We start from the raw sequence: 17,184 nt of genomic DNA on the forward strand, positions 1-17,184 counted from the left end.
GTTCAGTACTATATGTTCAACAATATAATGAACAAGTCGGATTATTCGTGTTAATCTAGATATATGACTAGAATAAAATAATAATGAAAAAAAAAAAATAATAATAATAATGACAACAACAAAAACAACAATAACAACAACAATAAATAACCACATATCAAAACAAAAACAAACTTTCTTAATACACAAAACACTTTCCTTCATAATAAAAACAAAACAAACACACGCAAGCAAACACACAAACACACACCTACCTCCAGCGTGTACTTTCATGAACTAACTATCCCAGTCCTGGTGTTTTTTTTGGACATGCATAGTGTTTGAAGTGTGTTTGGAGTGTGTTTGGAGTGTGTTTGGAGTCTTGGTTGTTTTACGAGATGATTTTGAAGATATAAGAATTTGTTTGGTTTTTGTTGCTTTGTTTTTTTGTTTTTTGTTTTTTTTTGGTAAATATGATTGAATGTAAAGATGATGATTCACTTAAATGGTATAAAGTGATGTAGTAGTTTATGTAAGAGGAAAAGTGTGGGGAGTCTCTCTCTCTCTCTCTCTCTCTCTCTCTCTCTCTCTCTCTCTCTCCTCGTCTTGTAACTTTCCAAACTCACCTCAACTCAACCTGCAATGTACGTGTACCATGTAATGTATACCTGTACCATAATAATGTATACCTGTACCACATTATGTATACCTGTACCATAATAATGTATACCTGTACCATAATAATGTATACCTGTACCATAATAATGTATACCTGTACCATAATAATGTATACCTGTACCATAATAATGTATACCAATACCATAATAATGTATACCTGTACCACATTATGTAATCACGTCACCTAACTCTATATCGTCAACAAAGGATTATGGACTCGGCAACACGACCACCTGACCAGCTATGCGTGAGCTGTTGGTCGTGTCCTCTTTTACACGTCCTCAATCAGGTAAATGAGGAGGAACAGGTACAGCCAGGTAAAACAGTCCTCTCCCCACACCCGCTGAGTGAAACAAAGTGAAACAAGACATCAGTATTAGTCAATGATTTTATAACCGTTCATTTTGCTCGTTAAGTTGGTCTAGGAGTGAGACTTCCGCCGCCCTCAACTCATAAATGACAGTCAAGTATAATGCCCAGCGGCGCAGATTTGTACATCAAGGTGCGTAGATTTGTAGACCAAGGTGCGCCGATTTGTAGACCAAGGTGCGCCGATTTGTAAACTCAGTGGCACAGTAGCAGTGTAGCCCATAGGCGAGGGGTACTCCAAGCGCAAGAGAATTCAGCGGGCTGTGATAGGCAGTCAGCCATTAGAAAAGGACATTTTTACCGCGAAAATTTAGCGGGCAATAAAAACAACCAATAAAAACTTAGGAATTCTTAACGCGGGAGAATTTATTGGGAAACAAAATCTCCTCACCTGATGAAAAGATACATTTTACGCGCGAAAATCTGGCGAGTAATGAGAGTTAGCCGATGGGAAAAAAAGGGGATTCTTCAAGCTGCCAAGAAGAATTTAGCGGGCGGTGGCGACGTGGAGTGAGCCAATGACAGCGCGGCTCCGGCTCTGCTGAATACACCAATGCAATCAGCAATAAAGATGCAAATGACGGCCATTATATATCATTACCAATCACCATTTCCTGCCACTTTGTTGCCGTAGGTTTGGCCTAATTATTTTTAATAATACCAAGCCAAGGTGGAGCGTCTCACCCACTACCATCATGTCTGCCATATCTTACGGTTGCCATAGTTATTACGGTTGTCATAAAGTTACAGTAGCCATATCTAAAGTTGACATAGTCTAAGGTTGACATATTGTTTCCATCAGGGTATACCAGCTGCCATATGTTACGGTTACCATAGCGTGTCAGCCATAGTACCGAAGTTGCCAATATTTTGTGGTTGTCATATGAACTTTATCACTTTGCTATGTACCCACTGAGACTAAGTATTAAGACAATCAATAACTCTGGTTGCCACTGTTGCCATAACCAGAAAGGCATTAACCATCATTGAACTCGAGTTATCACTGTTGCCATAACCCAAACAGAATTAAATCACCAGTGAACTCGGACTGCCAAAACCTTTGAAGGCCTTAAACCTGTAGTGAATCCCTGTTGCCATAACCCAAGACGCTATAAAATCATCACTTAAGGGTTACCACTGTTGCCATACCTAAAGAGAGCATAAAACCATCACTAAATTCGGGTTACCTCGGTTGCCATAATCCAAGACGAGATTAAATCACCATAAACCCGTGTTGCCATACCAGGTGCAGTGTCTTGCGCTCATTACATAAGTGAGGGTTACTCGTAATGGCATAATTTATTCTCAAGTTACGTCCAACAGAAGGTTAGTTACGTCCAATAGAAGGTTAGTTACGACCCACAGAAGGTTAGTTACGTCCAATAGTTTGTTAACACATATAAAAATATTTGCTCTAAGAAGTGTGTGTGTGTGTGTGTGTGTGTGTGTGTGTGTGTGTGTGTGTCTGTGTGTGTGGTAGATATATAAAACAAAGCAGGACTCGCTATATATTATAACATACATCACTCCCATAATTAAGATATCACAAGGTAACCAACAAATTACAGGTCATTAAAGGCGGGGGAGGGTAGACAAGGAACAATTATGGTGCGCCGCATAATAAAGACATGCGTTCATGCGTGGGGACAATGAGGCTTCCGTGGTCAGGTGGGAGGCGCATTGCGGTTGCACTGGAGGGGTCAGAGTTTGCGACCCTGGCTCCGTTGATGGTCCTGGCATTGATGGTCGTGGTGGCGTTGATGGTTGGTGGTGGCATTGTGGTGGTGGTGGTGGTTGATGGTCGTGAGTGGTGGTCGTGGTTGATGGTCGTTGAGTGGTGGCGGATGGCGTTGATGGTCGCATTGATGGTCGTGGTGGTGGTGGCGTTGATGGTCGTGGTGGTGGTGGCGTTGATGGTCGTGGTAGTGATGGTCGTAGTGGTGGCGTTGATGGTCGTGGTGGTGGTGGCATTGATGGTCGTAGTAGTAGTGACGTTGATGGTTATCGTGGTAGTGGTAGTAGACGGTTTTACACACCACGTCAAAAATTGTATGGAACATTTCACCTGTCGTCTGATTAACACCTGTATTACTCCCTAAGTAAACAATAACACACCTTGTCTATAGATGCTTAAAAAATACCTATGAGGTTAATTATTCAGATCATAATGTAAACAGAAAGATAAATTATCACTGTTGATGTTAAGTTTCGTTTTTTTTTTTTGGGGGGGGGGACGATTTTCAGGGGCGGATAATATGACTTGTTTTTTCAATGGTCAGTTTGATGGGGCCGTCTGACACCGATGGTAAGATGATGGGCGGGCGTTGTCAAGGGAGTGAAGGAACACAGCTCAACCCCCCTTCAACCCCAGCTAATTTCCTTCCCTCATGACCACCCCTCCTTCTCTCTCTCTCTCTCTTCCTTCTTTGTTCCATTCATTCCCCCTTTGCCTCCTCCTGGATCGTCTTGTTTCTCCTGCATTCTCATCCTTTCTCCAAGAACATCATCCAACCCTATCCTTCTCCTTCCTTCTTTCTTCCCCTTTCTTAAACACTTTCTCCTAATATTGTAATTTTCCTTCCCCCTTCCCCTTCCACTCTCCACCCTCTTTCTTCCCCCTTCCCACACCTTCATCCAAAACCCATTTCCTTTTCCTTCGCCCACCCTCTCAATTCCCCCCTTCCCTCTCCTCCGCTTCCCCTATTACTCACTCCCTCCACCCTCACCTATATGTACTCAACTTCCCTACCCCCTCACTTAAGTACTCAATCACCTCACCCCCTCCCTCTCACCTTAGTACTCAACCATCCTCGTCCCCTCCCCTCTCACAACGAGCCGGAAACAGAGACCAGAATACGACGTCGTAAAACAAGAGTAAATAACTTCATCATCAACAGTGGCCCTGAGTCGATCCTGTCTGAGTGTGCAATGATCACCACCACCACTACCACCACCACCACTGTTACCACCACTACCACCACCACCACTGTTACCACACCACTGTTACCACCACCACCACTGTTACCACCACCACCACTGTTACACACACTACCACCATTACCACTACCCATTACTATTAATTACCACCACCACCACACACACCCACTACCACTATTACCACTACCAATATTACCATTACTATCACCACTACCACCACTATTATAAACTACCACTGTTACCACTACCATTATTACCACTACCACTATTACCACTAACACCACTATTCCCACCACTATTACCATTACTATTATCACCACCACCACTATTACCACAACCACCACCACTGTTACCACTACCACCCTAACCACTACCACCACTATTATCAATATTACCACTACTGCCGCCGTCACCACCACCATAATCACCACTACTAACGCTGTCACGACCATCATCACCATCCCTGTCACCACTATCACTACAACAGTCTAAAACAAAAGAAGATAGTTAAACCTAAGAGCCAAGCTGCCATGTCTACAGTACATAGAGGAAACAGTGTGTAGGTTTAGACAAGGAGGAGAAGTGGGAGGAGGAAGAGGAGGGGGGAAGGAGGAGGAGGAAGAGGAGGAAGAGGGGAGGAGGAGGAGGAGAGGAGGGGGGAAGGAAGGAGGAGGAGGAAGAGGAGGAAGAGGGGAGGAGGAGGGGGGAAGGAGGAGGAGGAGGAAGAAAAGAAGAAAAATCAGGAGGAGGAGGAAGAACAGGTATTTACGTACAAGAAGGGGACATGACTGAACGAACCTACTTGTTGTTTACATAGACCTTGAACAACCCTTCATAAGACACTAAGAAATTACTAAAAAAATGTCCAGAAATTTTAAAACATTTATTTAACGTTGCCTCAAAGTTATTATACAGTGAAGGATGTATTAAGATGTGTCGAGAAAAGAGGATTTGGTCCCCTGTGAAAGTACAGGATTACGTCAAGGATGTATAATGCTGCTGTCACGGTTATTCACTATTTCCATGGGTGGAATAGTGAGATGGGATAATGAAGGAGGTGTGGCCCACAACGGGTGGTGAGTCATCTGTGTTGTTTATACTTGTTTGAGATGGATGGTGGTGGTGGTGTGAGGATGATTGCTAGTGGTAAAGTAAAACAGGTGTAAGGGTGTGGGGAGGCAGGTGTGGAGTGGGGCAGAGGGCGTGGAGAGCCAACTGGCACTTGTCATAAAAACAGTAAACATTGACACGTGGTGTCTGGCCCTGGCACCCACACACAAGGTGAAGGCCGCCCTAACACCTGCACCAGTGACGTCATCACCTACACAAGTAACGTCACCACCTGTTGTGTTACGTCAACAACTACAACAGTAACGTACCCCTGTATGTACCACTAACGACGTCACCAGATGTAAACCATCAAGTGATGTCAACGTGTGAACATCTTGTAGGGTTTACCTCTTGGTCACGGTATCAGGTGTTGTGTTTACCGCTAGATTATGACATCTGTGTACGCATAGTTGTGTGCACCGCAACAATTACGATACTCGGTACAACTCACACGAGTTACGGAAAGTGTACAATTCCATCTAGAATTTAATAAGCCCATTAATAAACTTAATAATATAATTAACAACCGGTCAGAAAAGGGAGATAAAATATGTACATAAAGAAATTCACCAATCAGGTTCCTTTGATCCGCGAACAATCGCACACGTACGCCACTGAGCGACGCCCAGATCCCAGGACAATCAAGAGGATTCTACCAATCAGCGGCCGCGGCGGGGCGCTGGGCGGGGCCAATGATTTGATATGACGTAATCAAACCCCAATAAAAATGGCGGAGAGTCGCGGTGACAGCCAGGAAGGGAGAGATTGGCCCGCACTGTTGTTTACGCTGTCTGCCGATTGGTGTAAGAATGATGACGCATGTATATCGTCATGGCATTGCGAGGTAGTGATGAATGTATGACGTCACGGTGCTGGGTGTTAGTGATGACGTAGAAATAACGCGTAGAAGTTAATTGTAAACATTAGTAACTATACTACATATTCAGTATATGTCTAATTTATGTATATATGTGCTTTAGGTAAGGCAGTTATTTAAAATACTCTATAACGACCATAGTTAGGGAGGAAAATTAATTTACGAGTTACTTAAATCCGTACAGAAAGAAATGACTTAACCCACTCACCTCACCTGAGCAAAGATGACGTAATCAGCTTCACTAATTACTCTCACCTGAAAGAAGAGATAGACAGATAGATAGGTAGATAGATAGATAGATAGATAGATAGATAGGTAGATAGATAGATAGATAGATAGACAGACAATAGATAGATAAATAGATATACATACAAACATACGTACATGAACAGTAAACATCTTGGTAAAACAAATAGAGAAGTTGTTTTTGTTTTACGGGTTTAAACTGTCAGGGTTAATAGTACCTAAACCCTTTGAGGATGGGTGGCTTTTACCCCCTGAGTACAATGGCAATGTCTTCAAAGGGTTAAATCATCGTACTCAAAGGGTTATTTCTGTTTTAACTCTCTCTCTCTCTCTCTCTTTCCATTTTTTGGGGGGGTGGGGATGGGGGGGGGTCATTTGACGTAGGCAGAAAATGTCCCCTGTTAGTTTTTAATCAGAAATTTTGTCGCTAAAATATTATATTGACAGCCAAACCATTAATAACTTGATCACTTCAGGGTCATAATAATAATAATAATAATAATAATAATAATAATAATAATAATAATAATAATAATAATAATAATAATAATAATAATAATAATAATAATAATAATAATGATAATAAAGTAATATTAATAATAATAATAATTATAATAAAAATACTGTTATTTCTCTTACTCCTTTTATTATTATTATTATTATTATTATTATTATTATTATTTAAGGCTTTATACTATACTTTGTTAAGATCACCCTTACTCTTTGTCAAGGACTTACAGTTTACCTACAGTCAGACGTGACAGGTGGAGCTGAGTAATATGCAGAACACCTGTCCTGCTAATCAGCCCAGGTAATGAGTATTCCACTAACCTACAGGTAAGGTCAATCTTGAGAGAAATGTAAATTAATGTAAAAGAGGCGAATTTTTTCATGAATTTAGATTTACATAATACAGTACAGGTGAAACTTGGGATAAATTGGTAAAGTGAAAGTGGGTCTCATATACCTGACTATGGTACTACTACTACTACTACTACTACTACTATGTTATTGTTACTATGACTATTGTGCTCCTACTTCAAACGTTAATACTACACTGCTACAATTTCAACTACTAGTAATGATAATAATAAAAATAACAATAATAATAAAAAGATACTACTAAAACATATAAGAATGATAATAAATAATTTAAACTCGTAAAAAAAAAATTACTTCATACTCCTTTTGTCGAGAGAACAGGACACAACTATCACTTGCTTAGATGAAGTGTTTACTAAGACTGAGAAACTTTATATATCAACAACAGGAGACAATGAGGGACACCCATTACTAACACTAATACTTGTCAACTTCTTTCTTCAGCCTTAACATAGAATTAATCACGATCAACTTCATGTACCAGGAGTAGTTTAACTGGTTTAGGTCATCACTTTCGTTGTGAAATGGAGCCTATAGACTGGATGACTGTCAATAAATGCTCCAACACTAATTGAAACTGTAGGGATTTTGCCCGTAGACTGTTCCATACTGAGACTGTCTAAACTGAGGCTCTCGTCTGAGTGGTCTGCCCTGTGTGTATGTTGTTCGCCACTAGAAGCTGAGGGAAACGTTCGCCTGGCGTAGTGTTCTTGAGAGTGTCATTATTGGGTGGTGGGGAGCGCCCGTCCTGCGTGCAATCTGTTTTGAGGGTGTGAGGTGGGTCCTGGACTTGTGTGAGCGTTGCCACTAACACCTACCAACACCTGGTGGTCGTAGAGGGAGTAGTGGTAGCGGTAGTGTATAGAGTGGTGGTGGTGGTAGAGGTTAATGATGATGATGGTAGAGGTAGTGGTGGTAGTAGTAATATTGGAGGTAGTCGTAGAAGTAATGATTGTGGTGGTAGGTGGTAGAGGTAGTGGTGGCAGTAGTAATGATTGTGGTGGTAGGTGGTAGAGGTAGTGGTGGCAGTAGTAATGATTGTGGTGGTAGGTGGTAGAGGTAGTGGTGGTAGTAGTAATATTGGAGGTAGTCGTAGAAGTAATGATTGTGGTGGTAGGTGGTAGAGGTAGTGGTGGTAGTAGTAATGATTGTGGTGGTAGATGGTAGATATGTTGGTGGTTGTGGTGGTAGAGGTAGTGATGGTAGCAGTAGTAGTAATAATATCAGAGGTAGTAATAGAGGTGGTGGTGGCCGACCCGTGCCAAGGCCAACACCGTGGTGGTGAGGGAGGCGTGGCTACTACTGAGTCACACACACACTAGGGGGAGGTAATGACCTGCTACTGCCACACAACACGCCGGTATATTTGGCCCTGAGGAAGGCGCTTGTCCAAGTTGTGTCACCAGTCACTACGTGGATGGTGGCACGTGGATGGTGGCACTGTGAAGGATGGTGACACTGTGAATCACTTCCTAGCCAACGCCTAAAGAACTGACAAGAAAGAACACTCGCTAAACTAAACCTAGCTACCTGCCCACTTCAAACGCCCACACACACACACATCACGAGTCAACCCATGGCGTCAGTCCGTCAAGCCTCACGTACACAGCCAGGGTGAGGGAGGGTAGATACGCCCCCGTTCTCTTTGTCAGCGAGGATGTGGTCAGACTGCTAGTTCTGACTCAGCGAGGATGTGGTCAGACTGTTAGTACTAACTCACAGCGAGGGTGTGGTCAGACTGCTAGTTCTGACGCACAGCGAGGATGTGGTCAGACTGTTAGTACTGACTCACAGCAAGGATGTGGTCAGACTGCTAGTTCTGACTCACAGCGAGGATGTGGTCAGACTGTTAGTTCTGACTCACAGCGAGGATGTGGTCAGACTGTTAGTACTGACTCACAGCGAGGGTGTGGTCAGACTGCTAGTTCTGACTCACAGCGAGGATGTGGTCAGACTGTTAATACTGACTCACAGCGAGGATGTGGTCAGACTGTTAGTACTGACTCACAGCGAGGGTGTGGTCAGACTGCTAGTTCTGACTCACAGCGAGGATGTGGTCAGACTGTTAATACTGATTCACAGCAAGGATGTGGTCAGACTGCTAGTTCTGACTCACAGCGAGGATGTGGTCAGACTGCTAGTTCTGACTCACAGCGAGGATGTGGTCAGACTGCTAGTTCTGACTCACAGCGAGGATGTGGTCAGACTGCTAGTTCTGACTCACAGCGAGGATGTGGTCAGACTGCTAGTTCTGACTCACAGCGAGGATGTGGTCAGACTGCCAGTACTGACTCACACTGGATCCCACCCACACAATACTTCATCAGTGGAGATTCGAATCCGGGTGATTGAATGTAGTCTTGGAAACAGTTAATATGTACGCGGCTGAGTTGAACAGGCGTGTATGGCCAGCCGCGGGCGTGTGATAAGGCGTGGGTGTGATGCTGGCGGCATACTCATAGCTGTGGTGGTGGGGTTTAAGCAAGGACATGGAACCTATAATTGGACGTTGTGTCCAGTGTGGGCGAGATGACTGGGCGTGGTAGCCCCCATGTATGTTGTGGACAAACAAGGGACAGAAGGTGGGTAAGAGCGAGGCGTGGGCGTGACGATGCATCATGGGCGTGATAGCCAGACCTGAGGGTTGAGAACAAACAGACGCAAGTGTAATGGCCAGGCGTGGCATAGCTTTTTTTTCTCCAATGTGGTGGACAGGATGGTGGCCATATTCTCTACCATTAAGGGGTATTAAGGGGTGGTGAAGGGACCTTGTACCTCCCTTAAGAGGGTTTAGTGTAGGATAAGGGGTTAAGGGAGGTGTAGGGTCGTGTGACAGATTTTGCATTACTAGATCATCACCACTACACCCTCTACTAACACCGCACTACACCCATCACCACACTACACCTACCCACTCACAAATATCAACAAAACACTGACGCCCCCAGAAAACTGAAGCCCCCAGAGACCTGGTGCCCCTAGAATCTTGACGTCCCCAGACACCAACAAACCCAACCATTTTTTCTTTCTTTTTTGCCGTAGAAGGAAGTCGGTGAAGAGTTGTTGTGAGGAAGGATCATCAGTCTCCCGTGACACACCCACGCCACCACCGTCCTCACCTGTACTGGGTGTTGGTCCTCCAGGGGGCGTTCGGTATATACTGCAGGCTCACTTGTAGAGGCGACTCTCCTAACTGACACATTACATAACGCCCGAGTTAACCTAATCTTAACAAGACTTAACTAACCTAACCTAACAAGACTTAAACTACTAATGACAGTGACTGAGACACCAAGAGGCGGGGTATAGACACACACGGTGAGGACATCAAGAAAATATGTGGAAGACAAAATGGAAGTGATCTCATCTACATAAACCATGACGAAGACTGTCCACCAGGCAGGACACCACTGTGTCCACCAGGCAGAACACCACTGTGTCCACCAGGCAGGACACCACTGTGTCCAGGCAGGACACCACTGTGTCCAGGCAGGACACCACTGTGTCCACCAGGCAGGACACCACTGTGTCCACCAGGCAGGACACCACTGTGTCCACCAGGCAGGACACCACTGTGTCCACCAGGCAGAACACCACTGTGTCCACCATAAAAAATAATAGATAATAAAATAAATAAATATTGAAGTGATAACCGTGGTCACACTATGAGATGTTCTTATTACCACCACGCTATTGTACTATTCCAGATGATACTAAATGTTACATAATACTTCCTTGAGATAAATGTATAGTATATATCAGGTGCCTCAAAGAGAGCTCAGGTTCTCAACTGGCTCAGCCATGTTAATATTGTTATTATTATCCACTCTGTATCGGTGTTTTTCTGGCTAAATAAACTGTTTCAATTCAATTCAATTCCACCAGGCAGGACAACGCCGTGTCCATCAGGCAGTACAGCGCTGTGTCCACCACCCAGGACACCACTGTGTCCTTCAGGCAGGACAGCGCAGTGTCCACCAGCCAGGACACCGCAGTGTCCACCAAGCAGGACACCACCGTATCCACCAGGCAGGACAACGCCGTGTCCATCAGGCAGTACAGCGCCGTGTCCACCAGCCAGGACACCACTGTGTCCATCAGGCAGTACAGCGCCGTGTCCACCAGCCAGGACACCACCGTGTCCACTAGGCAGGACATGGCTGTGTCCACCAGGGTCTGGACACGGCCGTGTCGTCATCCATCAAGTCCTGTTATCACAGTTCGAGTCATTAGCGCCTTTGTCCCGTCTTCTCGTTTTCTATAAATCGGGAGGAAGTTGAGCTGAATATTATACTGATAACGGCAGGGACCTCCTGACCCTTACCTCTGACCCCAGCACCCCTGACCCTCACCCCTGACCCCAGTACCCCCGACCCTCACCCCCGACCCTCACCCCTGACTCCAGTACCCCCGACCCTCACCCCTGACCCCAGTACCCCCGACCCTCACCCCTGACCCCAGCACCCCTTACCCACTTCTGGAATAACCCCACGACAAATACATATTAATTCTGTATGTACTGTGTAAGTTATCCTTCTTGAGAGTGAGAGACAGACAGACAGAGGGAGACAGAAGGAAAGAGAGAGAGGGACAGAGAGAGACCGAGAGACAATGGCAAAAACAGAGGGAGACAGAGAAGAGCGTAACTACGACAACAAACATCACAACAAGCAATAATATCACCACCGCCCCTCGAGACCAACACCAACACCACCACTACCAACACCTCCACCACCACTACCACGACCTCCACCAATACCAACACCTCCACCACTACTAACACCACCTCCACCACCACTACCACGACCTCCACCAATACCACCTCCACCACTAACACCACCTCCACCACCACTACCACGACCTCCACCACTACCAACACCACCACTACCACTACTACCACGACCTCCACCACTACCAACACCTCCACCACCACTACCACGACCTCCACCACTAACACCACCTCGATCATCAGCCCTGCTACTTAACCACGACAGACCCACACAATCAATGTCTGTTATTACACCAACACCGCCCTTGCCACCTCTGAGTTAACCTCCTCTTCTACCCACTCATTATGCAAGACAACAACGACCCGGTTCGGTACACTTGTTGACCTCATAACAATAACATAGCTGGCATAGTTGACCTTCATGACCTGCCTGCTGCCAAGGGAGAAAATAGAGAGTAAAGGAAGACGATTAGTTTTCAATAGTAATTTGCATATTTACGGTTAGTGTTGAGGAAACCTAATGTAGTGCTAGTTAGGTTAGGTTAGGTTAGGTTGTACTCGTATTCCTTAAGTAAGGTTACGTTAGGTCAATGTATAGGTTAGGCTAGATTAGGGACTAGTTTGCTTAGAATACATTAATTTAGGTTAGGTTTGGCTAGTTAAAGATACATTTGATTTCGACGGGTTTAGATTGGTTGACAGTGTTAAGAAATTTACGCCAGACGATTGTTCGCTTAACTTCTGCCTGTATTGGCGCTTACAAAAGTGGGAGAGTACTGAGTCAAGTCTCTAGCCGCGAGTAGGAGGGATACTCGTCATCACTACACCCCGCCATCATTACACCTCGCCATCACTACACCTCGCTCACTACACCCCGCCACCACTACACCCCGCCATCACTACACCCCGCCATCACTACACCCCGCCACCACTACACCCCGCCATCACTACACCCCGCCATCACTACACCCCGCCATCACTACACCCCGCCATCACTACACCCCGCCATCACTACACCCCCTCCACCACTACACCCCGCCACAAGAGAAACTAAATATGCAGGCTCTAGGCGCTGCCTCGACCCAAGCAGTAAAAAGTCAAGCACCATAATGTTCCTGGAAGGTAATTATTACTGAGCAAAAAGCTACGATACACAATCGTTAAGAATAACCTGTAAAAAACAGGAAATCGGTGTAAAACGCGAACAAGTGATCACGGCTGCGCGGCGGTGGCAGTTTACCCTCATCAACTCCCCATTCTCTATGACATTTGGTGGTTGCCAACATGGCGGCGGAGGAACAACAATACACAATAACACATCACGGGTGCAGTTGGCACTCTTGTGGTCGTTTGGGGCCACGAGTCAACTGCCACTAACCTCCTCAGCCCTTACTGGTGCCCGAGGGCGGCTGAGGTCAAGTCCAGTACCCTGATGGGCCTTTGGTGGAGCCCGAGGACGGCCAGGGTCAGGTCCAGTAACCTGTCGGGCCCTTAACGATACCTGAGGGTGGCCGGGTCCAGTCACCTCTCTGGCCCTAACCCACGTCGTAAGGTCCTCAGGGTTAGGTCCAGTGATTTGTTTAGACCTTATCAAAGGCACCAGGTTACTGGACCCAGCCCAGGCTAGACCAACCTCGGGCTATATCCATCGTGAAGCACTAAGGACAAATTCTTAAAATACACTCTCCTTGTGGTGAGGCAGCTCCCCCTACCTTAATCACACGTACTGGGGATCGAGCCTGGAACTACTGTACCTTGATCGCCAGCTCAGCACATGAACCACTGCGTTGTTCCTACAGGCTGTTGTTTTTGTTGTATGGGTTGTGTGTGTTGCTGTACGTTGTTGTTTGGTGTGTTTCTTGTTGCTTATTGTAGGTTGTTTGTTGTAGTTGTTAGCGTTGTTATTATAGGTAATGTAGCAATAGCTGATGTCGTTGTAGTTACTGCAGTGAGAGCTATTAGCCTTATCAGTGTCGTCAAGGCAACAGTCATGCTACCAGCTGTTAGTAACGCTGCTCTCAATCGCAGTATCATCATGTCCTGCCGTAGTTGGAGCAGCTTAATGCTGTTACTGTGGCAGTCGGTGTTGCTGCTGCACGTCAGTGATTGACACACGTTGCTGCTTCATTAGCATATCATGACCCGAGCACCGCAGGGCAACGAGGCTGTATGACACAAGAGTCCGTCACGTTGATATCGCCCTTACACGCTCCACTCACAGGGACGAGGTTTGTCTGCCAGCCCTCACACACCACCGCTCATAAACCAATCATAATCGATGTGAGAGTGATGAGGGGCGCAACCCACACCACCTGGAGATACCACCCTCGCCCCTGTGTCACCCAGACACAAGGACCGACCCCACACAGCTTCGCGCCAAGCCAACATCGCCCTTGCGTCACCAAAGAGGAAGAGCCACAATTCCGCGGGCCGTCCAAGAGATCTCGTATCCACTACGCGGAGTTTTCCATATAATTGTCAAAAATGAGTTGCCGAGGTGAGACAACATCTTCTCTTACTACGTTAGCACAGCGTCCCCGACCCTGAGAGTGTGGATACATTTTTTTTTTTTTTGTTTATAAGCTTCAGGAAAAAAGTAAAATTTTCAAGTACAGAGCACAGGGGGACAATGACCTCTGTGTGGTGACACCAGGAGAGAGAGGCTTAACCTGAGACAGAATAACGTACGTAAATAAAAATGTACCCTCGACCTACCAATATCTCGTCTTCCACGTATCTTAATTGAATCCTGCAGCTTCAAAATCATCTCACGCGAACCAAGTGCCGTAAAATCTCTTATTATCTCTAGCATTCAGACTACTCAGTGTTTAGACGCAGAGGAGAGTCCCACAGCGCGGAGTCCTCAAAGAACGTCAAAATGTTGCGGGGAACACCAAGGAACGCGGAATCTGTCAACACTGTACAGGAACTTCGGGAAAAAAAGTGGAATTTCGGTAACAACACAGAACATGGAAACCATTAGGGGACACCATAGTTGTTAGTGAAGAATATATTACATAATCGAACAACGTCAGGAGGATGTTGGCAAGAGAGGCAGCTGTGTGACGAGGAAGGTTAGATCATGACAGCAGAAAGGAACTCTAATCCTATACCGGGTTCCAATCTTAATGGTTACGATAGATTAAACTGGCGCCTAATAGGATGAGGGACCTATGACCGACAACCAACACAGTAGTAGACGTGACGGACAGATGGGAGAGACACTACGATGTGGGACGGAATGAACTATGGGAGGGGCGATAGGAAAGTTGAGAGAGAGAGAGAGAGAGAGAGAGAGAGAGAGAGAGAGAGAGAGAGAGAGAGAGAGAGACACAAGGGAAGACAGGTCCTGGTGAAGGGAGGTGACAACGACAACAGAATACCTGTGGTTGGGTGCGGACAGGGAGGTAATCGTAAGCACTTATGAGTAACGTATGGTATAATTACCTACGTCGCTCACCTGAGACGCACAGATTTTTGCCTCGGTACCTGTTGGTGTTGTAACTCGGTACTGGGACACACCACAAGGAGTACGCTCAGCACCCTGCAGTCTGATGGGTACAAGGTGAGTTCTCATATCAAGACACACTGGGTGATACTCTTCATTTCAACATTTCAAAGCTTCAACACGCAAGCACACATAAACTCGTGGTTAACCAACGAAACTGAAGTACTTGCAATATAAGTAGTCACAATACCCGCGGCGGTGAACAAAATATTACATGGCCTACCTTGATGCATACCAAGAAACAGATCCGCCATGTTCCATACCGAGAAACAGTGTCCAATATAATAAGTCTCTCCCGGTAGGTAAATTAATAAGAATAATGGCATCTTCATTCGTGTCGTCGTGGTTCTGGTTCAGCTAAGGATGAGGACCAGAATCACACGGACACAACTGTCACGACCAAAGTCCGTGTGTACACAACTGAGATTCCGAACTGATGGGAAGGTAAAGTAACACCCAGGTAAGTAAGGTAACACACTCGGGTAACGAAAGTAGCACACCCAGGTAAGGAAGGTAATATAATTAAGGTAATTAACTCACCTGTTTGAACTGCTCCTCAAAGCTCCAGGACTGCTGACTCTGGTGAGGCTCGGGCGTGTGGGAGGGCGTGCGGGTACCGTTGCCAGATGAGTCTCTTGATCCTGCCGACCCGGGTGTGGGTGGCATCTGGGAGGTGGGCGGCAGGCCGACCGTACTGGGGATAAAGGGCAAGTGTGGCCCGGGCGGCACCAGCGAGGGTGGCCCGCCGCCCCTCATGGCGTTCATGAGTGCCTGTGGTGACGACAATAGTGACTCCCGCTGTCTCTGTAACGCCTCCGCCCGGAGCACCAGGTCGCGCGAGTCCTCGTCCCCCTCCACCTCCTCCTGTAGCAGAGATTAACATGTTAACATTACCCTCCAGCTCCTCCTGTAGCAGAGATTAACATGTTAACATTACCCTCCAGCTCCTCCTGTAGCAGAGATTAACATGTTAACATTACCCTCCAGCTCCACCTGTAGCAGAGATTAACATGTTAACATCAACCTGACACTACACACTAGGTGCCGGATTTCTCTAGTCAGATGTATGGATGGGTAGAAAAATTTTATCCTGTGAACCTGTGAATTATGTTGCTTCTCATTCTCAGTGTTATGACAGGGTGTGTTTGTGGGTGTAGTTCTGGACGGATTCATTGTGGGCGTGGTTTCAGTTGTGTTGTTGTGGGCGCGGTTTCAGTGGAATATGGTGTTGTAGGCGTGGTTTAAGTAACATGTGGTATTTGTACGGGCATGATTTCGTATATCTTTCTATTGTTGTGGTTTCAGTGCAGCGTAGAGTCACTGGGGGGGCGTGGTTTCAGTGAAGCGTGGTGTCGTCGTGGGTGTTGGTTTCAGTGGAGCATGGTGCTGGGTGTACGTGTTGTGGGTAATGCTTGGTGAGTGGTACGTGATGTTCAGTGGTAATGTTGTGGGTTACGCTTGGTGAGTGGCGCACTTGTAAGATGTAAACAGTGGCCTCTCTCTCTCTCTCTCTCTCTCTCTCTCTCTCTCTCTCTCTCTCTCTCTCTCTCGTTGTGATTGACATAGAGAATCGGGTTGAAAGAGACAAGGGTTAAATACAGTAGTAATGAGAGAGAGAGAGAGAGAACAGCTAAATACCGCACAAAGGAGGCGGTCTTTATGGCTTCGAAATAGCATTGAAACTCGGCCTTAAGTAGAGGAGTCGTCCCAGTTGACAAAATCACTCCCTCCACACTCACCCCTTTCACTATCTTCTCACCATCACCACACTGTCACTTCAACATCACTAACCATCACCTTGCATTCATCATCTTCACCATAGCCTCACCATCACAAGACCCTTTAACTTAAATCAACTCACTTCATTGT

General features: G+C 45.9%; 1 protein-coding gene across 1 annotated transcript in view; it reads right to left on the bottom strand.

The window, feature by feature from the left end:
- LOC121867242 overlaps positions 1-17,184 on the bottom strand; it is a 48,951-nt gene that overhangs the window by 19,631 nt on the left and 12,136 nt on the right. Inside the window, exon 3 of the mRNA XM_042367093.1 lies at positions 15,856-16,179. Coding sequence (XP_042223027.1) covers positions 15,856-16,179 — 324 coding nt within the window. The remainder of the gene's footprint in view (positions 1-15,855; positions 16,180-17,184) is intronic.

Source organism: Homarus americanus, unplaced genomic scaffold (assembly GCF_018991925.1).
Source record: "Homarus americanus isolate GMGI-L3 unplaced genomic scaffold, GMGI_Hamer_2.0 scaffold6317, whole genome shotgun sequence".
NCBI lineage: Eukaryota > Metazoa > Arthropoda > Malacostraca > Decapoda > Nephropidae > Homarus > Homarus americanus.